At 45.2% G+C, this 26,273-nt stretch overlaps 1 protein-coding gene across 2 annotated transcripts in view; it reads right to left on the bottom strand.

The window, feature by feature from the left end:
- Positions 1–26,273, bottom strand: part of PUS10 (pseudouridine synthase 10) — a 105,321-nt gene that overhangs the window by 68,733 nt on the left and 10,315 nt on the right. For both annotated transcript variants that reach the window (XM_066595733.1, XM_066595732.1), the window contains exons 5-7: positions 12,582–12,616; positions 9,226–9,337; positions 6,788–6,849 (exon numbers count right to left, since the gene is read on the bottom strand). In XM_066595733.1, coding sequence (XP_066451830.1) covers positions 6,788–6,849; positions 9,226–9,337; positions 12,582–12,616 — 209 coding nt within the window. The remainder of the gene's footprint in view (positions 1–6,787; positions 6,850–9,225; positions 9,338–12,581; positions 12,617–26,273) is intronic.

Here is a 26,273-nt window from a genome sequence, read left to right as displayed (position 1 = left end):
TTGTGCCCCCTCATTCTTCTTAGCTGAAGAGAAACAGAATGGAATATAGAATACATAATTTGAGGATAGATTTTTCCGCGAGGAGGCGGACACTAAGCAAAGAAAGTGCAAAGGTACATTTACACACACAGATGATCGCTCAAAATTCATCAGAAACTGTTCATTTTGCATAGGTACTAATAGGCTAAATCAGTCCTTTAGCACTTTATTGCGTGTATTTAGAGAACAGCTGGTGGTCTGTTCTCTAAATACATCGCTATTGTCCTCCAGCAGGACAGCTGTTAAAGAATGTTATCAGCTGTTATCAGTGCTGCCCGCAGAGAACACAGCGTGCGGTCCGTGTTATCTTATTGTTCTGAGGGACGAGAATTTCATGCGGACCCGAAATCAGTGATGGACGAAAAGGGCACTGCAAGTGCTCGATGGGAGCACATTTACACACAATGATAATCGCTCAAAAGAAGGCTTTTGAGCGATAATCATTGCGTGTTCAAGGGCCTTTAGATCCTTCCACCGGCGATATTATTCCCTGCAGGCACCAAGCTGACTGGTTTGAATGCAAGCAGTAGGAGCAACAAGGTGGATAAAAACAGGTTAAACAACATTGAAATAGAAAAATGTAAACCTTAAAAGAGCTCAGAACCATGAGCACCTCCAGGAAGAATGCTCTGGCAAGGGTGAGAACATGGTAAAAATGTGAACAACGTTTGACAATGCTTTGGGCAAGTGCTGTGTCCCCCAATAAATGAGAAAGTATAAAAAGCTGATTTTCCCGGCCGCTGTACTTGGGGACACAGCCCAGGACCATGGGTTGTTCCAGAGCAGTCCCTCAAGGGTGGGAAGAGCTAATTGAAATACATGGGGTCAGTTTACAGCTGTCTGCAAGACTCATCGACCGAGAGAGGTGTCAGCCGACGCAAAAGTGTGCAAGGTAAAAATTTAGCGAAGGTATGCAGAGAAAATCACGTAGCGGCCTTACAAAGAAGCCTCTTGAGAAGTCGAGGTATGAGAGAAAAGGGAGGGAAGATGTATGGGAACTGGAATTCGGTCCACAGAATTACTAGGACATTCACTGTTTGAGCCTCACGGTCCTGGGATTTGGACACATAGTTTTTGGCTGAATCTGGATGCCATCAGATCAACATATGGATGACCCCATGTCTGACAGAGTTTGTAGAACAGCCAGGGTGCAACTCCCATTCTCCTGTCGACTGTTATTTTGCTCGGGAAGTCGGCTATCCAATTGTCCACCCCTGGTATTTGAACCGCTAAGAGTGCCAGAAGGTGATCTTCAGCCCATGTCAAGATCTACGCTGCTTCTACCATGACTACCAAGCTGTAGTTCCCTCCTTGCTGATTTATGGACGTGACAACAGTTGTCAGTTTGGATTTGGAGGTGAAGGCCAGTTACCTGGGGTGTGAAGTGCTGAAGTGACAGAAAAATGGGCCGAAGTTCTAAAATGTTTATCGGGAGGGTAGACGTCTGTGCTGTCCCAGAGCCCTGCACTGTTAGGTTTCTGCAGTGTGCCCCCCAGCAGGGTAGACTGGCATCCGTTGTGAGTACCTGTCAGTGAACTGTCAGAAAGCAGTGGCCCCAAACGATCTGTGAAGTGTCTAGTCACCATAGAAGTTTGTGTTGAAGCTGTGAAGATAGTCGGATCTTGCGATCCAGAGAGTTTCCTGATTTGTCCCACTAGGAGAGAATGGCCCACTGGAGAGGTTGCACTTAAAACTGCCTGAAAGGGATGGCCTAGAAGGATGAGACCATCAGTCCAAGCACTCATGTAATGGTGAATGGTCTGCAGAGAGCGCACCTTTGACTGAAGGAGTTGTACTTTCTGCGGCGGGAGCGAAACTTGGGCCCATTTTGTGTCAAATGACAGACCCTGAAAGATCAGACGTGAGAGGTGAGAGGCAGGGGGGTGGTTGATATTGAACCCAAACCGTAATAAAATGCCCAGAGTGACCTAGAAACTGTAGAGATAGTCCAAACGAGTAGGAGCTTTTACCAAAATGTCGTCAAGGTAGGGAACGGCCACTATCCGCCTGAAGTGGAGGAAAGCTGTCATAGGCGTGAGAACCTTGGTGAAAGCTCAGGTGGAGGGGGGGCTGTGGGCATACCTTATGGCAGACCCATAGGGGTCAGCTGCATTTAAAGGGTTAACAGCTGCGATCAGCATTAGCATTGATTGGGTTCTTGTAAGTAGGTGTCTGCTATCACAGACATCCTACATCTGCCTTGTATGAAGCATTATCGGCTCATTATCCCACTCCAAACAAATCCCTTACACCCAGGATGTAAATGTACGCCCTGTGGTGTTAAAGAGATAAGTAGTGCACTAAGTATGCAAATTATTCACCTCAAGTCAAAGACATGGCACCATGAACCCTCAAAGTCAGCATGTCACTGCCATAACCGACTTCTCCTCCCCTTCGCCACCTCCCACTGTGTATGCACATCAGTGCTGGTAGTTAGTGCTGAAGTCTCATGAAGGTGCCATGCTCTCCGGTTGTCTTCCGACGCATTTTGGTGAAATTTCACCAAAGTATAGAGAGAGGAGCACGGCACCATTGCGTCATTTCAGCACTGTCAGCGCTGATGTGCATATATAGTGGGATGTGGGGAGCAAGAGGAGAGGCTGGGTTATGGCACTACCTCTTTGACTCAAGGCGAATGATTTGCATATTGAGGGCACTACTTTCAAAGTAAGAATTTCTAAAAAGGCTGAAAGGCTTTTTTGGGGTAAAAGCATGTGTGTTCCGCTTGTGTCATACTGCTTAACACTACAGCTGTGGATTTTTCAGGGGACAAGTTCCCTTTTAACAAAGCCTGTTTGCGCCTTAATGACCAAGCCAAATTTTGGAAATCTGAAGTGTCACTTTAACATAGACATTGACCTCAATTAAGATTCCCCACAGATTCTATACGGTTCCCGAAATTATTAGCAAATTTATTCAGAACCGCACATTGTCCTGCTTTCGGGGATGCGCGGAATTGGGCTCTACTCTGCACATCTGGTGGACCTGCTCGAAGGTGAGATCAATCTGGGTGCAGGTAGCTGGCCTTGTATCATCGGTGATTGGCAAACCCTTTGTTAGGGCCCCTAAGAGATGTTTACTAGCGGATAAACAGCTAGGCTTCAACAATCAGCAGCATAAATGGTTATCGCCTGTACTGCAGATAGGTCCGATCAGGGATAGAACCCCATGTATGATGGTATACGAGAAGCTTTCAGCTATCAGGGTAGATAGGATGGAGATGTTCGTAAAGACGTGGCAATCAGTGTCTGAGCTCCGGGTCTTATAGAGGCCCTTCAACAATAAGATGGGGAGAATGGTCGTCTAGGGAGGGATACAGAAGTCCTAAGGAAAATATAGATAGCAGCAAAACTAATCTGAAAAAGCATGCGATACAATATGTGTGGAAGTCATTACCTTGATTTTTCATTAATTCTTATTATGTTATGTTTTGTTTCATAAACTTTTTTCATTTTGAAATCCCCCCACGAGGGGTTTATCTTTGGATAATATACTGCTATAAATTGCCGAAAATTAATAAAATTCTTTGAAACTAAATTTCCCGGGGCGCCAGCCATTCTGAGCACGCGTCGAACGTTTCCATCGTGCACGCACATGCAGAAGTCGACGTGAGGTCCCGGAAGGACCATATCAATGCGGGGCATCGCGGAGGACAGGTGTGAGTATTTTCACCTCCCCTCATGGATCCAATCCATGAGAGGAGGGGAAACTTTTACTTTGTTTTACTTTTTTTTAACTTTTCCATGATCACCATTATCCACTGGATAGCAGCGATCACGGACCCTTGGACCAGTCACCGAGGTCCTGGTGACATCTATCTCCTCTCTCTACCTAAAATTAAACCCCTCAAAAACTGACCTACTGGTGTTTCCACCCTCTACTGTGGCGCCACCATAACTCCCAGACAGCACGCCCGCTGCCTTGGGGTTATATTTGACTCTGATCTCTCCTTTTCCCACTATATCCAATCTCTCGCCCGAATATGTCAGCTGTACCTTAACAACATCGCAAAAATCCGCTCTTTTCTCACCATGGACACGCTAAAAACGCTCACCGTTGCCCTCATCCACTCTTGGCTCGATTATTGCAACTCGCTGCTGATCGGCCTCCCCCGCGCCAGACTCTCCCCTCTCCAATCCATCCTGAATGCGACAGCCAGGCTCATCTTCCTGTCCAGCCGCTACTCGGACGCCTCTGCCCTGTGCCAGCCGCTGCACTGGCTGCCCATCAAATACAGAATTCAATTTAAACTCACTACCTTCCCGCGGGCCCCCATGACAACGCCAGGTTGTCTGCTACCTCCGTGAATCTACAACATGGAGCTGTCACGTCCAGAGCCTGCAGGGCTTTAATCCTCAGGGGATGCATGTGTTTACGTCCCTGAGGATTAAAGCCCACAAAGCCAGGATGTAAAAAGGTAATGGGGCCGTCACTAAGGGGTTAAATAAGCTGACAGATGTACTGGAGGGGTTAATACTAAACAGATTAATGTTATTTTTTTTAAAATATTGTTTTTCCTTTTTTTTTCTATTATTGTCCTTCACTCTCTTAGGTGTTTCAAATTTTTAATTTATCCCAAAAAGTTTTTTCATAATTTTAAGTTTTCTATTGAATTATTTTCTTAGACAAACTGTAACATATTTAAATATTACACATATACATAATAACTGCTACTCAGGAACATAAACCTACATCCTGCAAAAAGATGTTGGTAGATTACTGAGGAGCAAAGCTAAATACTTGCCGCCGGCACGTGCATCTCCACTCAAGGAGATGGTTTAAAAGGGCTTTCCAAAATGTGACTATGGGCAGTAACTCACTAGCAAGTCCAGCACAACTGCTCTGGTCCTGGATGCTCCTGCAGTGGTCATATGCAGTTCATTGTTCACATGAGCACTGCAGCCAATCATTAGCATAAGTGATCACATGACACAGTGCATCACTGCTCAAGTCAGCCACCAGCATTGAAGCAGCTGCGCTTGTCCGGTGGGACGTCTGTCTAGTGAGTATTGCATTATGTGTTATTTTGTTCCCCGCCCTTACCCAATTTTTTAAGTTTTTGAAAACGCTAAGTATCTCAGTGCCTCTGTGTCCTTTCCAAACTTTTAGTTCAGTGGCAGTGAAAAATTGTCTCATCTGTTCCCATCAATGCCCACAGATCAATACTCACAGTTTAGAATGGAAGCTACACCAGGATTATTTTTTTAAGTGGCTTTCTGCTAATTGTGGCGTACAAGGATATTACTTTTGCAAACTAATTATATGTAAAATATATATCATGTATCCAAATTGACATATTATTCAATGTAATTCTAACTTCACTGGAGTGCTTGCAGAAATGAAAATGAAGATGGACACTAACTTTTCACACAACCTAGGCTCATATAACACCCTGTGTGGGTATTATCAATCTTGTAAGAAATTTGTATTAAACCTTTTTTTGTTTTACCGCTGAAAATCAAGTTTGAAGTGGCTGCTACTAGGGGGTCTCTCTTTCAGCACCCTTGCAATCCACTGCCTGTCAGTAGGTATTTGACTTCTGTAGTAACAGGGACATGGAGACAATGCTAGTTACTTGAAACAAAGAGACAGGCATTCAGTTGCTGCCTTACAGCTCATTGGAGAAGGGCTATGCAAAGCAGCATGGGAAAGGTGGGAGGTACTGGTGCATCTTGTCTCCACCAGAACTATGGGTGGAGACATGGATGTGTCCTGGGGGAGTTATAGGGAGCGCCCACTGCTCCCGATTGGCTACCTTCACAGCGGCTATCACCCGTCGGGGCACAGGGAGTCAGAGAGTGGGTACGGCTTCTGTGGGATGCTGTTGGATCCGAGGACAAATTGCAGCGGAGAAGGGAGGCGGCGGTGGGTGCGCAGATACATTCCAGCTGAGGAGGGAGACCGCCAAAGATACATTATTGTGGAGAAGGGAGGCCGGCCGTGGCAGTGGGGGCACAGAGCAGAAGTGATCAACCGCTTATCTTGACTGCTGCGCTGGCTTCAGCGGCGGCACCGACCTCCATTCAGCCATGATTTCTAGCGCAGATGGTAGCGCGGCCGGGGGAAAACTGACAGCGCAGGAGCCAGGAGCGGACAGGGAAGAGCGGCGGGGGTGAGTGACAGGAGTCGTGAGGGGGAAGTGGACAAGGGAGAACGGCGGGGTGAGTGACAGAAGCCGTGAGGGGGGAGCGGACAAGGGAGAGCGGCGGGGTGAGTGACAGGAGCCGTGAGGGGGGAGCGGACAAGGGAGAGCAGCGGGGTGAGTGACAGGAGCCGTGAGAGGGAAGAGGATGGCAGACCCGGGGCAAGTTACAGAGGGGTCAGGAGTGGACAGACACCCACACAAAAACCTCACTGCTGACGCGCTGGCTCTGCTTTGCGCATGTGCGGCTGTGTGCCAGCCGGCACATCACAGAGCAGAGAGAGACACCGCAGGAGGTGAGCTGCGAGTCACTGCAGGGGCACAGGTCTCATCTCGCAGCGGGATCTGACCCGGCTGTCTGCATTCACCCTTAATTAGGAGATGTACTTTCTAATGTAAATGCTTGTTCCACCTGCATGTAAACAAAAAGTCTTATTGTGAATGAGCCAAAGATTACTGTAAATGTATTAGATGAGTAATGTGCAAATGACCTGCACAGTGTTTTCCCTTAGCTAATACTATGACTAAGATACATAATAAGTGAGGAATTTGACTCTAACAATGTAGTAAAAAATAGATTAAGATCTTTTGGGCAGTATTACTTACAGGAAGTGGCAGTCCTCATCTGTATCTTGGTGACAAAACACCACCCCAACTTCAAACAGACTCTAAAAACAAAAACATGATATTAGTGATAGAAGTGCGGTAAACAAACAGAGGAAAGGAGAACACTTCTGCATGGTGATCAAGTGTCAAGAGAGGAAACCAATTCTCTGTGAGATTACTACAAAGTGAAACTATGAAGCTACTACATGCCACAAACAGCATTAAAACAGGTCTTTAATCAAACCTTAACATTCAGGGTTCGGTGATGTTATATCAAAAGCATCAAGGAAGAGGAGATCTGGACTTCCCTATGCAAGGTACTCATTCTGGAGAGCTAGTTAAGGCCTCATGTCCACGGGTCGATAGGATTCTGCATGCAGATTTCCGCAGCGGGAGACCTGCAGAAAGCATTTGCGGGAGATCGGGGATGTAATGGTTTTTCCGCTCGGATGTACATGCATGCACTGCGGATCATCCACAGCCCCACCACACAGCTTTTTCTCCAACTCCCTAATTGATTTTAACCTTCAAATCCGCAGATCGCCCGTCCGCACGGAATCCGCACTGAAATGGAGCAGCTGCGATTTGTTTTCCGCACAAAACGGTCCACCAATCAAATCCACATGTTTAAATTCAGTTGTGGATGCCAATGCTTTCCTGTGGGCACTTTGAATTGCGGATCTTCTGTGCGGGTGACCCGTGCGGTTTCCACAAATCAAATCTGCCCGTGGACATGAGGCCTAAAGTCTCGTCTTTCTTAAGGTACCTTTATATGAGACGGCTATAGGTCGAATAAACGCTTGAAAGAGCAAATTCAAATCAATAGTTGTCCAGTGGAGACATGGCCACCAACAGTGTGACGAGCGGTAAGTTGCTAGCTGTATTGCTTCAGCTTTCCATAAAAAAATAGTTGCGGATTGATCAAAAGTTGTCCGGTATGAAGTCACAGTCGTTCGTATTTAAACAACGTGCAAACACATTTGCATAGAGTTCCCCTGCATGAACGATAACTCACCGAACACATCCATCACTGTGTAAGCAAATGATCGAGTGTCCCGCGAAAGCAAGTCGGTCTATACACTTCTGTATGGCCATATTAATGCACTTTGTAATGTACATTGTGCATTAATTATGAGCCATACAGAAGTTATCAGAAGTTTTTCACTTACCTGTTCCGTTGCTAGCGGCCTCGTCTCCATGGTGCCGTCTAATTTTCAGCGTCTAATCGCCCGATTAGACGCACTTGCGCAGTCCGGTCTTCTTCTTTTCCGAATGGGGCCGCTCGTGCCGGAGAGCGGCTCCTTGTAGCTTCGCCCCGTCACGTGCCGATTCCAGCCAATCAGGAGGCTGGAATCGGCAATGGACCGCACAGAAGACCTGCGGTCCACCGAGGGAGAAGATCCCGGCGGCCATCTTCAGCAGGTAAGTAAGAAGTCACCGGAGCGCGGGATTCAGGTAAGCACTGTGCGGTTTTCTTGTTTAACCCCTGCATCGGGTTTGTCTCGCGCCGAACGGGGGGGCTATTGAAAAAAAAACAAACCCGTTTCGGCGCCGGACAACCCCTTTAATTACTTTTCTGAGCGACTATCTGAATAATAGTAGCTCCATGTAAAGATCCCTTCATACAGGACGACTGTCGGGCACATAAGCGCCTGACAGCCGTCCCACCGACCATCTCTCCAGTGTGATAGTCGTTCTATGGATGGAGACAGAACGGCCCAGAGATCTCCTCCAGCCGCCTGCCTCCATTCCCTGCAAACAGGCAGTCACGTTCTTAGGTCTATTTGAGGGAAGCAAATGATTACAAAAGTTTAAAATCCATCCTATCTGACCCCTTTTACCTCTTGAAGGAGATTTGAGAGGCAGTCAGACCGTCCCCTTAGAGATGAAGTTGAGGTTGCCGTTGAACAAGCCAACAAAAAATTCTCCTGATCAAGATATACAAATGTAGCATGTGCCAAACTAAAGTTTGATGCGTTACATCAATTTATTTAAGGGGATGAACAATAGTTCAGCCCGTTACACAAATTGCATGGCCATTGACATATATTTACTGTCAGGCTATAAAAATTGTATATGTGTGCTACATTAACAGCGTAGTGTAAAAAAAAAAAAAAATAAAGTTTTGAGGCCCAATGTCCATGTATACCAGCTGAGCGCTCCGTGTGGGGTATAAAGAACACAGCTGTCCAGCTGTGTTCTTCATACTCCACACGGAGCACTCAGTTGTATACTAGTTGAGCACTCCAAGCAGAGAACAGCTGGATGCAGAAGACAAGCGGCTCCGCTTGTCTTCTGCATCCCTCGCCCGGAGCGCAAAGTGATCGATCTTTTGAGCGATAATCATTGTGTCTAAACCAGGCTTTAAAGTTGCAGGATCTGTACAAGTTCTATATTGTTGTTTATTCAATTTAGATTTCCAAAGAACACATTCTTACCTTGCTCACTGCTTGTACCCCCAATTCCTCAGAGATCATGGGGTGAATTATCCATTTGTATGCCTCCTTCAGTTGGATAATATCTGCTTTTTGCAAGAGATGGTCTTGCTTTCTGTGTAGTTATAATGAAAAGGTCTGTGAGTGAAGACAATCAGCACTGCATAAAAGTAGGAGATATACTTTGGATGCTTATTACTTGGCTAGCACTACATTAGGCCGGGCTCACATCTGCGTTGGGACTTTCAGTCGGAGGTTGTGTCGCAGATCCGGCTTAAAATACCGGATGAAAAAGCACTGCATGCAGCACTTTTTCTTCCGGCTTAATGCCGGACAACTGAGCAGAAGCTGAACGGATCCCATTATAGTCAACGTGGTCCGTTCTATGATGTTCGGTTCTGTCATAAGACGATGACGTTCGGCCAGGAGATTCCTGCTCCCCAAACGGAGAAAAAAAAACGGAACGCCCGACACATGTGAAAGCAGCAACCAGCATAATCCTCGGTGGATCGCTGGCTTCTTGCAGAGTTAACGCTCCCCGCTTCATATAGAATGTGAAGTGCTAAGCGAGAACCCAGCAATGATCTGCCTGTCAAAACCCTCTGCACGAGCGCCAACAACCCAGTGGTGACATCACCCATTCATGCCGTCGTCCAAATGGGGCATTTACAAAATCGTGAACACTGCTGTTTACTTCCAGAAGCCAAAAGTAATCTTTTTATTTAAAGAGCACCTGTCACCTCTCCTGACAGGTCTGCTGCAGTAAATACATGTATACATAACAACTCTGGAGCATCTCTCTCAGCACTTTGTTGCACTATTCCTCTGTTATGTCTCCTGGAAATGTATAAGTGAACAACTGGGTGTTGCCATTTCTTGTGTCAGTGTAGCATGGTGACAGTTTTGCCTCCTGAAGATTCAGGGTCCACACCGCATCTAGTGGTCCGTTAAAGAATCCTATTTTGGATTTCTCTAGCCTAATTTCCTGGAAGGTTTTGTTCCTTTTTGATAATGAGGAACAAATTCAGCCGCTTCTAAAAAGTCCACATTACCGTGCCCAGCTTGGAGGGAACTCATGTTTGGTTTGTAGATGTTCAAAACTACAAAGCTTGTCATTACTGTAACTACTATAGCCAAGTATGGAGTCCAGGAATAACTTCTGGCAGGATCAGAAGATAAGGAAACCCAGGGTTAAGCCAAAGTGGGGGGGCGTTATATATGAGGTACCTCTACATATCACAAAAGGTGGTTAATATGCTTTAAAGGGGTTGTCCGGTGATTCAAAGTGGAAGTTATATGCTTCATAAGGTGACAACATGTAACTTGTTTTACAAAGCTTCAGAGATACTGCTTTACCTGTGATCTTCACATCAGTGGGGACGGACTACATCACCAGACACAGCCTAATGACACGGGTGGTGCCGTTTCTGGAGTAGACCTGTTAGGCCTTATGTCCACGGGTGGATTGGATTCCGCATGCACGGGCCCGCGACGGAATCCGACCCTGCCGGGGGCCGAGGACACTGCGGGTCTTCTACTTACCCGTCCGGGTCTTCTATTTACTTCACTGCGGATATGTGTGATAGCGCCGTCCGGCGCGCTGCCACACATGCACAGTGGAGTTTTTTTTTAACTCCTGCTTTCTCGTGAAATCCGCGGCCTGTCCCCAATTGAATTGCGGACGGGCAGCGGATCGGATGACTTCCATCGACTAAAATCTGCATGCTTTATTTCATTTGCGGACACCCATGTATCCCTATGGGTGGCTTGATTTGCGGATTTTCAGCGCGGGTGATCTGCACGGATTCCGCAAATCAGATCCGCACATGGACATTGGGCTTTATTCTGATCCTGGAAAAATGTTTCCAGCTATGTCCACATGACATCTTTTACCATTCTGTCCGGGTTATGCTGTTTTTGATGGCAAGAATATCGAGATCTGTAGTCAATCAGATGCATCAGAAAAGAATATAATCATACCAGACAAGGCACTTTTAAAAGGGGTGTTTTGGGAATACACTACTAATAACCTGTCCTCAGTATAGGTCATCAACAGTTAATTGTGGGGTCCGCTGTTCGGGATCACTGACGATCAGCTGATTGGAGAAGCCATGGTGTTCAGGTGAACACTGCGACCTCTTCTCCGGCATGTGAAGTCACATTCATCAGTCATATGGCCTGAGAGCAGTGCAGCTCAGTCCCATTCAAGTGAGTGAGACTGAGTTACAATACCAGGCAAAACCACTATACAATATACAGTGCTGTGCTAGTTATGGACTGAAGCGACAGTGCCGCTCACCTGAGTGCTGCTGTCAGTTCAGACAGCAGAAGTCCCCAGCCGATCAACTACTAATGACCTATTCTGAGCACAGGTCATCACTAGAGTACTCCTAGAAAACCCCTTTAAGAGCAGAAGTTATAAAGGTAGTGTGAACAAAGCCTGACGGTCTGCCTCCAGAGTTACATAGTAACATAGCATGTTAGGCTGAATGAAGACAATGTCCATCTAGTTCAGCCTGTTTCAATCCCCTTGTTGATCCACAGTAAGGCAGTGGACTGCAATATACAATGTAAAGGGGTAAAATTTGCTTGGTGGTACTGGTCAATACATTATTAGACTGATCATAAGCCTAACTGATATGTCAAAAAATGTAAAAAGTAGACGTCCCTTTTAAAGGGGTTGTCCCACGAATAGAAGTCAACCTGTATCCAGAGGATTCATTTCAATTGGACTGCTGGAGACAGCCGAGTGCTTGAATGTGGCTATCTCCGACAGTCCCACTGAAATAAATGAAACGGCAGTGTAGATGCAAGACCGCTCTCAGGGACCTTCAGGGCCCCCATTCTCATGATTGATGGGGGTCAGTCAGACAGCTACAAATCAGATATAGTTATCCCTTATGTGGATAGGGTATAACTTTTCTTTGTAGGATAACCCCTTTAAACATTTTGTCCAAAACAACACCCCAGTGGCCCCAACATAACAAATAACTCATACTCCCCACTCGTCCCCCACCTCCCTGGTGACGCCATGCTTACAGGCTGCAGCAGCCCATTTACAGGACGGTACAGGCTGCTGCAGCCAATGACCGACTGCAAGTATGACATCACTAGGGCGACCCAGGGGAATGAGCAGGGAAAGGAGAGTATGAGCTATTTGTCATGTTGTGGCCATAGGGGGGGACAAAACTTTTAACTCGAACAACCCCTATAACTTATAGCATTTTGAGGGACACTTTCTAAGATATGAGAAACAGTCGGCTCTGTATGAGTAAACGGACCTGGAGGTTTTTCAGTTTCATTTTAGATGCAAAAACAAAAGTGTGTAACAGCAGATGAGTGCGGGGACGATTACTCACCTCATTTCCTGTTGTGCTTGCAGCCATGCAGAATGCTACACTCAGGAATAGACACACCCAAAAGGAAAGAAGAAAAAAAAAGTTTGATTACTATCACCACTTCTCCGTATGTTTACATAGGCTTTTCATTTAAAAGCTGAGCATCTAAAGGTTGGAAGGTTTTTCACCAGGGGGTTTGCAATTAACCATTTGTTTGTCAAGCTCTGAAATACTTGAAATTTAAAAAAAAACTCCTCTTTTTACAACATCTTGGTTGAATTCTTCAATAAGGGCTGAGTGACTAGAGATGAGCGAGCATGCTCGGTTAAGGCAATTACTTGAGCGAGCATCGGTATTTTCGAGTAACTGCATACTCGTCCGAAAAAATTCGGGGGGCGGCGGGGGGGAGAGTGAGAGAGATCTTTCTCCCTCCCCCACCCCCACCACCCCCGACCGCAACCCCCCACCCACCTTCCGAATTTTTTATAGTATTTCCTTTGAGTATGATGACGCGCTAACAATGGCCCGTGTGACTGAATACTGTCGCCCTCCCTTGTTGTGTTGGACGCCATCATACCACATGACTGCTAGAGGGGCTGTTATTGTGATGATGAAATGTAAACATGCCAGCTACCCTCTTCCACAGAGCAATGTGGAACAGGGATACAAGAGCGGAAGGGGTAAGATGGGACCTGTAGTTTTCAGTGCCTGCTGAAATTGCACGTTCTGTCCAGGGGCAGAGAGTGATGCTACAGTATGTTTTTCAGGAACGCTGTCTTTTCTCCTTAGGGAGAGCACCTAGAAGGTGAGTGAGTGAGGAGACTTATAAGGCCATTCATGCTCCTCTGGGTAATATGCAAATAAGAGAGATGGAACAATACCTCTGCAGTGCCACAGTGCGGGTAGCAGTTTATAGCATTTATTACAAGTATTTAGGGAAGGGGGTGTTATGGTCATTGGAAAACCCTTTTAAGTTCTTGTCAACTACCTTTTCAAATTTCAGTGTGGCAAAGTACATCATTGATAATAAACATGGGCCAAAATTGTTACCATAGCCAGCATCTGTATTGCAGAAGCAGGAGCACAAACAAGAAAAAAAAAATCACCCAAAAATGTATTCATGCATATAGCTGCAGGGTAAATGTAAGGGATGTCATCATATTTCATTGTATTGTTTGAATAAAAGCAGAATGTAAAGTAGAGAACGGGACTTCCCCCCCCACGTCCCCCCATGTCTCTTCAGTCCCACACGTTAACTTCATACAAGTATGACAAAAATGACGTAATAGTATGTTACATCCAAGAGTGCTGTTATATTCTTCACTACCATGTAGTAGGAGGGGAAACACTTTAGGGACTCACAAGGGAAATCCCTTAATACTTGTCTGACACAGTGTATGAGTCACCAGTCATACCAAGTGTCATGCAAGCGAGAGACAAGACACAAGCGGACAAAAAGGAGAAGAAGGTTTTGATCTGCAATCAACACAGAACAAGTGGATTATCGTTAACCCCTTCCCTCCATATGATGTAAGGGTATGTCATGGCAGTGGGGTACTTCCTGCAACTGGACGTATCCTTACGTCATATGGATAGCTCGAGATCATAAGAGATCTCCCGCTATCAGGCAGTGGGAGCCGACTATCAGTGATAGCCGGCCTCCAGCTGCAACAGCGGGGGTGCATCGGAGATGCGCTCCCCGTTGTTAACCCCTTCCCTGACGTGAGCTATGTAAATCGCAGCATGGGAAGGGTTCACAGAGGGAGCGCGCTCCCTCTGTGATGTTATCAGTCTTTTGCGATATAATCACAGAGAGTCTGACTGGTTGCCATAGCAATAGGATGCCAGATACCAGTGCCTGTGATTGCTGTAGTAAGCGATAAGGCATTGCAGGAGAGAAGTCCTGCAATGTCTTATCATAGCGATCATCAGTGGTATGGTGCAAGTCCCACAGAGGGACACAAATAGTGTAAAAAAAATATCAAAATGATGTACAAAAAAATAAAAAATGTAAAAAAAAAAACCTTTTTGGGGCTTTTTCTCATTTTAGCATAAAAAAAAAATAAAATCCCACATATTTGGTATCGTCATGTCCATAAAAACACGTACAATAAGTTGACATGTTTTTTATCCTGCACAGCAAAAAGCGTTAAAAAAACGCTAAAAAACTGAGGCAAAATGCTAATTTTTAGCATTGTGCCTCTCAAAAAACGCAATAAAAGTGATCAAAAAAGCTGTATGTAACCCAAAATGGTACCAATAAAAACTACAGCTCATCTCGTAAACTATAAGCCCTCACAAAGCTCCGTACATGGAAAAATAAAAAAGTTATAGGACTTGCAGCGATTTAGAATAAAAAGAAAAAAGATTTCCAAACAAAGGGTTTTTATTGCAGAAAAGGCGAAAAACCTAAAAAAAAACACAAGAATTTTGGTATCGTTGTAATCGTACCGACCCGCAGAAAAAAATGGTTGTGTCATTTATGCTGCATAATTACCGCTTTAAAAAAAATCTATGGCAGAATTGATGCGTTTTCTCTCCCTGCGATCATAAAATAATAAAAGTTTTACAATATGGCCTATGTACCCAAAAATGGAACCGATAAAAACTACAGTTCGCCACGCAAAAAACAAGCCCTTATACAGCCGCGTAGACAGAAAAATAAAAAAGTTATGGCTTGTAAAAAAATGGAGATTAAAATCCGCCAAAAATCGTTGCGCCCTGATGCCCAAAATAGGCCATGTCCTTGAAGGGTTAAAGAGGGGTTCAATTTTTAGCAAATAAAGTCTATTCATTGTATGCTAAAAAGTTGTGCAATTTTCTGAGATACTTTCTGTATCAATTCCTCATGGTAGTCAAGTTCTCTACTTGCTGTGTTTCAGTATGACCCTTCTCTCATGTGATGGCCACCCACTTGTACAGTTCAGAGCTCCTTGCAATGATTGTGCCGGCACGCGGTTGTCTCCATCGTGCTCTACCGAAGTCAAAAAGACGGTTCAGCAAATGTGCATATCTGCTTCCACGACACCCTCAGAAATAAAGAAAGAAAGCGGCACACGTACGTGGCCAACATTCTATTCTTTCTCCGTCCTGATGTGGCAGCCGACAAGCACCACATCAAGCAGGACGGAGATCAGTAGATTCCAGACCTGTATCTATCAGATGTTTATAGAGTATCCTGTGGATGTGCCATAAATAGGAAAATACTAATTGATGACCTATCCTCAGAATAGGTCAACAGTAGTGGATTAGCTGGGGTCCACCGCATGGGGTCCCAGATGATCAGGCACCCATTTACAGAGGGGTCAGAGCGGAAGCAGATACTCCAGCCCCTGTGTAGTGGCTGGCGCTTGTATCTGCAGGTGCGGCTCTCATTGAAGTCAATGGGATCTGTGCTTGCAGTTACAAGCACTGGCCACTACACAGGGGTTGGAGCAGCAGCTTCCGCTCCGAACCCTGTGTATTTGTGTCACTGGTGCCCAAGATCAGCAGGGGTCCCAAGCGGAGGACCCCAGCTAATCATTTACTGAACTTGAAGATAGTATTTTCTCTGGAAAACTCCTTTAACTTAGATCTGCATAGAAAGTGTAGATAAACAATTTTTAATCAAAACTACACTGCAAAGTAATGTAGTTATATATGTAGTACCAGTAGTATATGTAGTTCAGTTGTTCAACCCCCTACTCTTCAGTTGTACAGCAACTGGAAATTAATGGCACTTTAAAATATGCAATAAGTAGCGTAAATTTTTTGCAGATGCGTTAGAGCCATAACATAAGATGTGAACAAACCCTTTAAAAGAGAAAATCCTACGCCAATTGATACAAATCACAGATGCCAGATATATTGTAAGAGTATGTTCAGACATAGCGGAAAAGGGGTGGAATTTAACATAGAGTTTTGTGCAGATCTACAGCAGAATCCCCCCTACAACTGAAAAGGTGAAATCTGCTGTGAATGCGCGACAAAACAGTGTCAAAATCTGCAACAAATGGTGTGAATCTTGGTGCAGATGCACATCATAATCTATTATGTGTGAACACACCCCAAGGCCCCTCTCACACAAGTTCATGCGTATTTGCGTGCGCCTGAGTACTGCGTATGTGCAGAATGAACTACACATTTTTGCATACGCAGTGGTGCACTTTACTGTGATTTTGCTCACGACAAAAAAATACGCATCGGTTGAAATACCTAATTAGTCTCATGAATTCCAGATGTGGGTTTTCTTGCAATTACGCAGTGTTTCACGCATCTCATAGCGTATTGTGTGCACATTTGGGCATCCCTATCCCTAGGACTTTTGGTGTGCAAGTACACAGTAAAATACAGCATGCTCCATTTTCCTGCGGATTCCGCACAGACGGAGTCAATGGAAGCCGTCTGACCCGCGGTTTGTCCACAATTGACACTGCAGATGGGCCGTGGATTCGGCGGGAAAAGCAGGAGTTAAAAAATAAATCTGCACTGCGCATCTCCGACAGCGAGTCATGAGGACCAACCGCAGTGCAGAAAAGAAGAAAATACAGGTACGGGAGGACGGCGGCTGAGCACAAGGTCGGATTCTTGGGTACATGCAGAATCCGAACCACCCATGTGCAGCCAGCCTAATATTAATAGGCCCCCTGCACACGGTCGGAAATTCCATGGCGGGATTTCCCATAGAATTTCCACCTGCGCCCGCTTGGATAGGACTGCATTAGAGAATGCAGTCTCATGCACACAGCCGCGATTTGTCCACGTGAAAACATGCGCGGAAAACAAATCACGGCATGTCCTATTTCTGCGTGGGTCTCGCAGAGGCTGCACAGAAAAGTCAGTAGTGACAGCCGGCTCCGCCCTGTGCATGCGCGGGCTGAGTGGCAGCCGGCACATCACAGGGCAGAGGAGACACCGGGAGCGGGTGAAACACAGAGCTGTGCAGGGGCACAGGTCCACATCCTGCTGCGAGAATTCTCGCAGCCGGATCTGACCCAGCCGTCTGCAGGCGGCCTATACAATCATTTTTTTTAGTAGTTTTCTTTCACTTTCTCTTTGGATCGTATGAGTGATACATCTTGTATTTTTTATTTTGTTTGCTGTATTTTCTGCAGGAAAGGGACAATGGAGTTTTAGATGAACAGAGCTTGTTGTAGTTCAAATGGCTGCAGTTCCAGGTTCCAAGATTTGACAGCAAAACCATGTTGACAGTCCTTACTAATCCGGGACTGCAGCCGTTTGAAGTGGGGTCGGGAATACTGATTTTACAGCTGTCACTTCAGCTCGTGTGCAAAAGAAAAAGGGAGGGGGGAGACAAACAGGCAGCAGAGAAGATCTGGGATTTTCCTGTTTCCCCGTCTAAGGAAGGGGACATGAAGCTTTGTTCATGTTGTTATCAATCAGGAAACATATTTGATTCCAATTAGAGCTATGCCTGCAATTAAAAGTGCGGACCACTACATAGGGGTTGCTGCAGTGTTGTCAACTCAGAGCCTGATGTATCCTGCACTGACAGCCTGGACACCCCTTTAACGCCTTAGGCTGGATTCACACGAACGTATATCGGCTCGGTTTTCACGCCGAGCCGATATACGTCGTCCTCATCTGCAGGAGGAAGGGGGGGAATGGAAGAGCCAGGAGCAGGAACTGAGCTCCCGCCCCCTCTCTACCTCCTCTCCGCCCCTCTGCACTATTTGCAATGAAAGGAGGTGGGATGGGGCGGCGCTACGTGCCGAGAATTAGCCCCGCCCCATCCCGCCTCTCCCCATTGCAAATAGTGTAGAGGGGTGAAGAGGAGGCAGAGAGGGGGCGGTAGCTCAGTTCCTGCTCCTGGCTCTTCCATCCTCTCCCCCCCCCCCCCCTGCAGATGAGGACGACGTATATCGGCTCGGCGTGAAAACCGAGCCAATATACGTTTGTGTGAATGCAGCCTAAGGACGCGGCCTTCCCCTCTTCCCCACCATTTTCGTTTTTCCCTACCCACTTTTAAAAATTGTAACTCCTTTATTTATCCATCGACGTCGCTGTATGAGGGCTTGTGGTTTGCGGGATGAGTTGTATTTTTCAATGGTGCTATGTAAAGTATCACATAATGTACTGAAAAACTTTTAAAACATTCTAAGTGGAGTAAAATGAAAAAAAAAAAAGGACATTCCGCCATCTTTCAGTGAGTCTTGTTTCTATGGCGCACAAACTGCAACAAAGATGACATGCTAACTTTATTCTATGGGTCAGTATGATTACTACGATACCAAACTTGTATAGTTTTTTTATGCTGTACTATTTTTATTTTTCTTCAAAGACATTTACATTTTTTAAATTATTTTCTGCCGCCATCATCTGTGCGCAATAACAGATTTTTTTTGGTTTTTTTGTGTAGACGTAGTTGTGCAAGGGCTAATTTTTGCAGGACATCCTGTAGTTTATGTTGGTACCATTTTGGAATACATATGACATTTTGATTGCGTTTCATTGCATTTTTTCAGGGAAACAGGGTGACTGAAAAAGTGCATTTCTGGTGTTCTTTCTTTCTTTTTTTTTTTTTCGGACAACGTTCACAGTGCAGGACAAATAATGCGTTACCTTGATAGATCGGACTTTTACGGACGTGGCAATACCAAATATGTATTTTTGTTTTTTAGTGCTATGGCATTACATCATACTGCGATCGGGCAGGCAGTCTATCAAGCCACTCCACAGAGACTGCTTGATAGGCAGTCTGTTAAGACAGGCCTGGGGCCTTTCAGAAGGCCCCCGGCTGCCTTGACACCCACATGGCTCCCTGCAATCTCATCAGAATTGACAGTGGTATTTAAAGGGTTAATAGTGCCGATCAGCCACGTGGCTGATTGCAGCTATTGCCCCCGGCTGTAAGCTGTAATAAAACAGCCGGCGCCCGTACTGTATGAAGAGAGGTCGCCCTGCCATCTCTCTGCGTACATACCCCGACCCTGCAACATAAATGTATGTCCTATAGCGGGAAGGTGTTAAATATTGAAAAAAAATTAAGAGAACACAAAAAATATACAGAATTGGTATCGTCATGTTCATAACAACCCGTACTATAAAATATTACATTATTTATCCAGCATGGTAAATTCCATTAAAAAAATACTAGTTTTCTTATCATCTCGCTTCTCCAAAACAGGAATAAATCATTTTTAAAAAATGGTATGGCCCCCCAAAAAACAGCCTTCATACAACTCAGTCGACTGAAAAATAAAAACGTTCTGCTGCTAGCATATAGTGCCACAAAAAAGGATTTTTGCAAAAAAAAAAAAATTAAATAAAAAATGTTCATATTATGCAAAAGTAATAATACGGAATAAGGGTGCATTCAGATGACCGTATATCGGCTGGGTTTTCACGCCGGCCGATATACGGCGTCTCTCTCTGCAGGGGGGAGGAGGCTGGAAGAGTCGGGAGCAGTGCCCTGAGCTCCCGCCCCCTCTCTGCCTCCTCTCCACCCCTCCGCACTATTTGCAATGAGAGGAGGTGGGACGGGGCCCAAGTGCCGGGAATTAGCTCCGCCCCGTCCCGCCTCTCCTCATTGAAAATAGTGCAGGGGGGTAAAGAGGAGGCAGAGAGGGGGTGAAAGCTCAGTGCACTGCTCCCGGCTCTTCCAGCCTCCTCCCCCTGCAGAGAGAGACGCCATATATCGGCCGGCGTGAAAACCCGGCCGATATACGGTCATCTGAATGCACCCTAAAGTCTCTATAAACTTGGTGTTGTCATAATCCTAATGATCCGAAGAATAAGGGTAACATAATATTTATACAACTTCGGGAACGCCATTTTAATACAATAATTTATCACTTACAAGAAGGAATCAGTGTGTGATTTTTGGCTGACCGCCTCCACAGCCCTGACCATACAACTACAGCGAGGAAAAAACGAAAGAGTTCTGACCGCTGGAACACAAAAGGATATACGATTTACTAGTTTATAAAGCTAAAAGCAGTTATGTTATTAAAGAGTCAAAAATGCACTGGTCTCATATGCGATAGTCACCCGTGTGGACGATCCGCGGTATTCCGCACACTTGTATATCCGCAATCAGAAATAAAATCACACCATGTTCTATTTTTGTGCAGATTGAAGTCAATGGAAGCTGTCCAACGTGCAGCCCATCCGCAATTGACATTGCAGATAGGCCGCGAGTACAAATATTTAAAAAAATTATTTAGTGTCCGCGGTCTTCCGCATTACAGAAAAAAATAAGGTATGCGCGGTTGCCGGCCGGGGTCACAGACTGATTTGGCTGCAGGTTCCCGCATTCGGAATCCGACCCGTCAGTGTGAGACCGGCCTAAGGCGACCAAGGTCTGCATCAAATATATTTATATAACACAAATTCAAAAGCTACAAAAAAAGTGACATTTCTACAAGAGTTTTTCCAATTTTAATATGACTGCTGGGGGGGGGGGGGGTAAATGGGTTGACCAGTTATGTTTTGACATTTGTATACCAGGTGCAGAGGTGTGAAAATAACGAATCCAGCTGTATTTACTTGAGATGAGCGAGTATACTCGCTAAGGCACATTACTCGAGCGAGTAGTGCCTTAGCCGAGTATCTCCCGGCTCGTCTCTAAAGATTCGGGGGCCGGCGGGGGGCGGAGAGCGGCGGGAGAGAGCGGGGAGGAACGGAGGGGAGATCTCTCCACCCCCCCCCCCCCTGCAACTCACCTGTCACCCGCGCCGGCCCCCGAATCTTTAGAGACAAGCGGGGAGATACTCGGCTAAGGCACTACTCGCTCGAGTAATGTGCCTTAGCAAGTATACTCGCTCATCTCTAGTATTTACCCATCCTCGGCGATCCAGCCCCACGGTTCTCCCGGTCTCTGTTAACAGCTGAACTCAGTAGGCCGCAGCATTACCATTCCGAATACCTGGCATCTTGATACTCAGGATGTAAGCACCGATGCCAGGCGGTGACTGTGGCCTGTGTTTGGCAGGCAACGGTCACCTGAATTCAGCTGACAGCAAAGACCAGGAGAATCACAAGTCTTCATCGTTGGATCACTGAGGCCGAGGACGGGTAAGTACTGTTGGATATTTTTTTCACACATTTGCACCTGGCACTAAAAAGGTCAGAAAGTAACCAGAGAGCTCCCTTAAAATTCTAAATACATTACACTTGCTAGGAGGATAATCCTTTTTTTGCCAAATAACATATTTTAACCCTTCGAGTCCCAATATATTTTAAGTGGCATTATTATGAAGAGCTACACTTCGATCTGCAAGTTGCAAGAGCCGCTCCTGCTAGATATTAGGGGCAACCAGGAGTGGCAGTGTTATTCCTACCATGTTTAAAGTGACATTTTAACCCTTTACCCTTAATAAATTGCCCCACTACATCCACGCAGGGTAGCGCAGAGCTGTGAAAAATCTTTGGACTTTTCTTAGACAAAGCAACACCCCATCCAACCATGGTGATTGTTATTATAGCCAGTCCCATTCATTTACATAGGACAACGTAGCAGTTCTCCAAACAGCCCCTGGCAAGGTGGTTGGGAAAACCCCTTTAACCTGGCCTGAACCTGCATAGAACAATTCGGTGATCTCAGAGGTTTTATTGAAGATGTTAAACACTAGGTTCCCCTATATCAGCAATTCCCTTCTCATTGCTGCAAAGGTCAATCACTAATATCCAAGAAAATGAACTTTTGCTTTAAAAATAAAGGGGTTTTCCACCCACAATGAGGAACAAGCAAATAGGATCTAGAAGGGTTTAAGTAATACAAAGGGTGATGCAAAGCTAGTAACAGTCACCCCTTCGGATTTTAATTCTCCATAGCGCTACTCCTGACCCCGCGGGGCTCTGCAGATGAGCACCATTCACTTTGTTCCGAAGTCCCAGTGATTGGACCTTTATTGATCAGCTCAGGCGTATCTTAGGCGGAGTTCACATCTGCATTATGGCTTCTGCTTATACAACAGAAGCCATAACATGGACCGATCCATCTCACAATGAACGCCACTGGCCCATGTAATAAGTTTGTGCACAATCGGCAAACTCCTTCAATGTATACAAACAAGACACAGCAAAAGTACATAAATATTTTACTTGCGTAAGAGCGCCCTCTACTGGTATACTGGTAACATTCTCTTAAACTATAGTTTTTGTCTCTGAATTGTAAATATGCTTATTAGGTGGATGTACATTATATTTTTGGTCACTACATCAGCTTTACACTATAAATCTACTACCACCTGAAAAGCCACTATGAAATGGTCCGAGGCTCGTAGTGGTGGCTGCAGATCCGCTGACTCAGCTGTTCTACACTTTCTTGAGCATACCGGTGAGCAAAGATAAAAATGCCCTCTGAAATAATGTAAAATGCAAAACTCAGCAGCTCCTGATCTGATAAAATGAACGCTCAGATACATTTATGTGCATATTATACATCCATGGAATATTCCACTGTAGGGAAAAAGACGTGGATGCTGGATCATGGCCATCAGGAGGAGTAGAAGCCACTTGTAATAATGGGACCATCTAACAAGCACAAGATTACATTTTCCTTATTAACAATGAGATGCAAACTGGAACTATAAAAGCCTTTACCAATATATCCAAAGATGCAATCCCAATTCCAAAAATGTTTGCACCCTAACATGTAAAAGAATGCAATGATTTGTGAAGACTTTGAATATCCCACCATCTACAAAACATATCATCAACAGATTCATAGAATCTAGAGAAATTCATGTGCACAAGGGACAAGGCCGACGGTCAATATCGGATACTCCAAAACTACAGGCGTCGATGCATTAAACACAGGCATGATTCAGCCATACAAATCGCTGCATGGGCTCAGGAATACTTCCAGAAATCATTGTCTGTGAACACCCTGTAATCCACAAATACAAGCTAAAGCTGTATCATGCGAAGAAGAAGACATACATCAACAATTTAGAAACTTTAATGTCTTCTGTGGGCCAAAGCTAAAAATTGGAAAAATGTTCCATGGTCAGATGAATCAAAATTTGGAATTCTTTTTGAAAACCACTTAAGGGTTCCTGATGAGGTTAGATGTCTGACTGAAACGCTCAAACCATCTATGATGCTTATTAATTCTATTGAATTATCTTAACACTTATTTAACTCCAGGAAAGAGCTATGTCTTCAGGCCACATGTAGGTCTTGAATCACCATTTTGTTTCTCTAGTGTAGGGCATTGTTGTATTTTGTAGGCTCAACTAAGGACTCAAACTATAGGCAGGAAGAAGACGCATGAATGAGTGGGGTCTGATTCTGACTCCTACTATTTGTCACTCTGAATGCATCAGGCAGAATTGTTGGGAGTGTAGTGGATCCGATCTTTCACACTCCGATCTTTCTTACTCACCTCTTATCCTTCATCAGTGTGCTAGTGTAGGGTATTATAGAGTTATCCCTCTGCACTACCCCTTGGGACACATACTACTGAATGTATACGAGATTCCGAATATAAGTATAATCTTGCTGCCTGGTGGGCATACTGTACCAGGAGACATCCATATTCTGGTCTAGTGTACTTACCGCTGTTTCTCCCATTAGCGGGTGGTTGTACTGGGTCATTGACTCGATCCCTCTAGTGCCCCCAGGGACATTGATTGGTTGTCTATCTGTCTGTCTTGTATGTTATTATATGGCCCTTAGTTTTTAGGATTATATTAACCACTTCCCTGACTCCATCGTTAGGCATGCATTTTGGAGAAAATTTTTTAATTTGTCTAATTTGTCTCCGATGCATCCCATGCAACGTGCGAGAGTGGCTCGGGCCCCATTGAAATCAATAGACGATGATTGTTATCTGCTGCCACTGCTGTAACAGCAGTGGCAGAAGATTCCTTCATCCCAGCTGCAGTCCCCTCATCGCTGAACACTGTGACAGTGTCGTCACAGTGTTCACTGAGGAGGGGACACCCAGCGGTGATGATCTTCAGGGAGGAGCTTGAAATATAAGACCTTACCCGAAAATCATCCCAAACGTGTGTAAAAAATGTTTAAAAAAAATTATATTATATATATATATATATATATATATATATATATATACATATATATATATACATACACACACACACATATACATACACACACACACACACTTACACATATATACATATATACATATATATACATATAAACTATCCTGTCCGCCGCTGTCGGGGTCCGGCGGGTCTTGCCGCGTGTCTCCCCGACTCTGTACTGCAGATCTTTCAGTCTGTGGGGATTTAAAAATCCCCGCCGGCTGAAAGCGGTGTCTCTGATTGGTTGAGCGCTCAGCCAATCACAGGCAGCCAGCAGCCATTTATTAAATGACAGCTGAACGCTGCCTGTGATTGGTCACAGCCCTCAGCCAATCATAGGCAGTGCTACGTCCATTCATAGAATTCAATGAATGGACCAAGCGCTGCCTGTGATTGGCTGAGCGCTGTGACCAATCACAGGCAGCCCTCAACTGTCACTCAAGGAATGGCTGAGGGCTGACTGTGATTCGTTGAGCGCTCAGCCAATCAGAGACAGCACTTTCAGCCGGCGGGGGGTTTTAAATCCCCACTGGCTGAAAGATGTTCACTGCAAAGCCAGTGAGACATGCGGCAAGACCCGCTGGACCCCGACAGTGGTGGACAGGTGAGTATATTTTTTTGATTTTTAACACAAACTAGGGATGATTTTTAGGGTACCATTTGGAGAGGTGAGTATATATTTTTTACACCAGATAGGGATGATTTTCAGGGAAGGCCCTTCCCTCAAAATTACTGCTGGGACTGCCTGCATCCCATTGCATCATATCTCCTAAACTACACTAAATATTTTTAAAAACATTACACTTCCAAGTACAGAAAAAAAAATCATAGAATTGAAACTGCTAATAAAAAAGTGATGTTTTTTTAACCCATAAATAACGAACAAATGCGTCACTTAAGTGGTTAATGAAGGTTAGGTTTTAAGGGATCTTATCTGTGAAGGGCATAGTTTCAAATACCAAGTTCCCTCTGCCTCAGTGACTTCTTCTGTACAAGTAGCTCCACTCAGTTTAAAGGGGTTGTCCCGCGAAAGCAAGTGGGGTTATACACTTCTGTATGGCCATATTAATGCACTTTGTAATATACATCGTGCATTAATTATGAGCCATACAGAAGTTATTCACTTACCTGTTCCGTTGCTAGCATCCCCGTCTCCATGGTGCCGTCTAATTTCTCCCGATTAGACGCGCTTGCGCAGTCCGGTCTTCTCCCTTCTGAATGCGGCCGCTCGTGCCGGAGAGCTGCTCCTCGTAGCTCCGCCCCGTCACGTGTGCCGATTCCAGCCAATCAGGAGGCTGGAATCGGCAATGGAACGCACAGAGCCCACGGTGCACCATGGGAGAAGACCTGCGGTCCACCGTGGGTGAAGATCCCGGCAGCCATCTTAGCAAGGTAAGTAAGAAGTCGCCGCAGCGCGGGGATTCGGGTAAGTACTATCCGGTTTGTTTTTTTTACCCCTGCATCGGGTTTGTCTCGCGCCGAACGGGGGCCTATTGAAAAAAAAAAAAAAACGTTTCGGCGCGGGACAACCCCTTTAATGCCTTGTAAAGGGAGAGGAAGGAACATGTAAAGCCCTTTTATTTTTCATGAATTAGAGGTCTGAATAATAAAAAAAAAATAAAGCTCAGAAAACCCCTTTAAGGGCTCATTCACAGACCCAAACTGTGTGTAATCCCTGCTTATTGCGGGGGTTTTGCATGCATATTCATTGTTTTTC

Source organism: Eleutherodactylus coqui, chromosome 3, assembly GCF_035609145.1.
Source record: "Eleutherodactylus coqui strain aEleCoq1 chromosome 3, aEleCoq1.hap1, whole genome shotgun sequence".
Taxonomy (NCBI): domain Eukaryota; kingdom Metazoa; phylum Chordata; class Amphibia; order Anura; family Eleutherodactylidae; genus Eleutherodactylus; species Eleutherodactylus coqui.
Note: the sequence above shows the minus strand (reverse complement) of the source record. Positions and strands in the feature narration are given on the sequence as shown.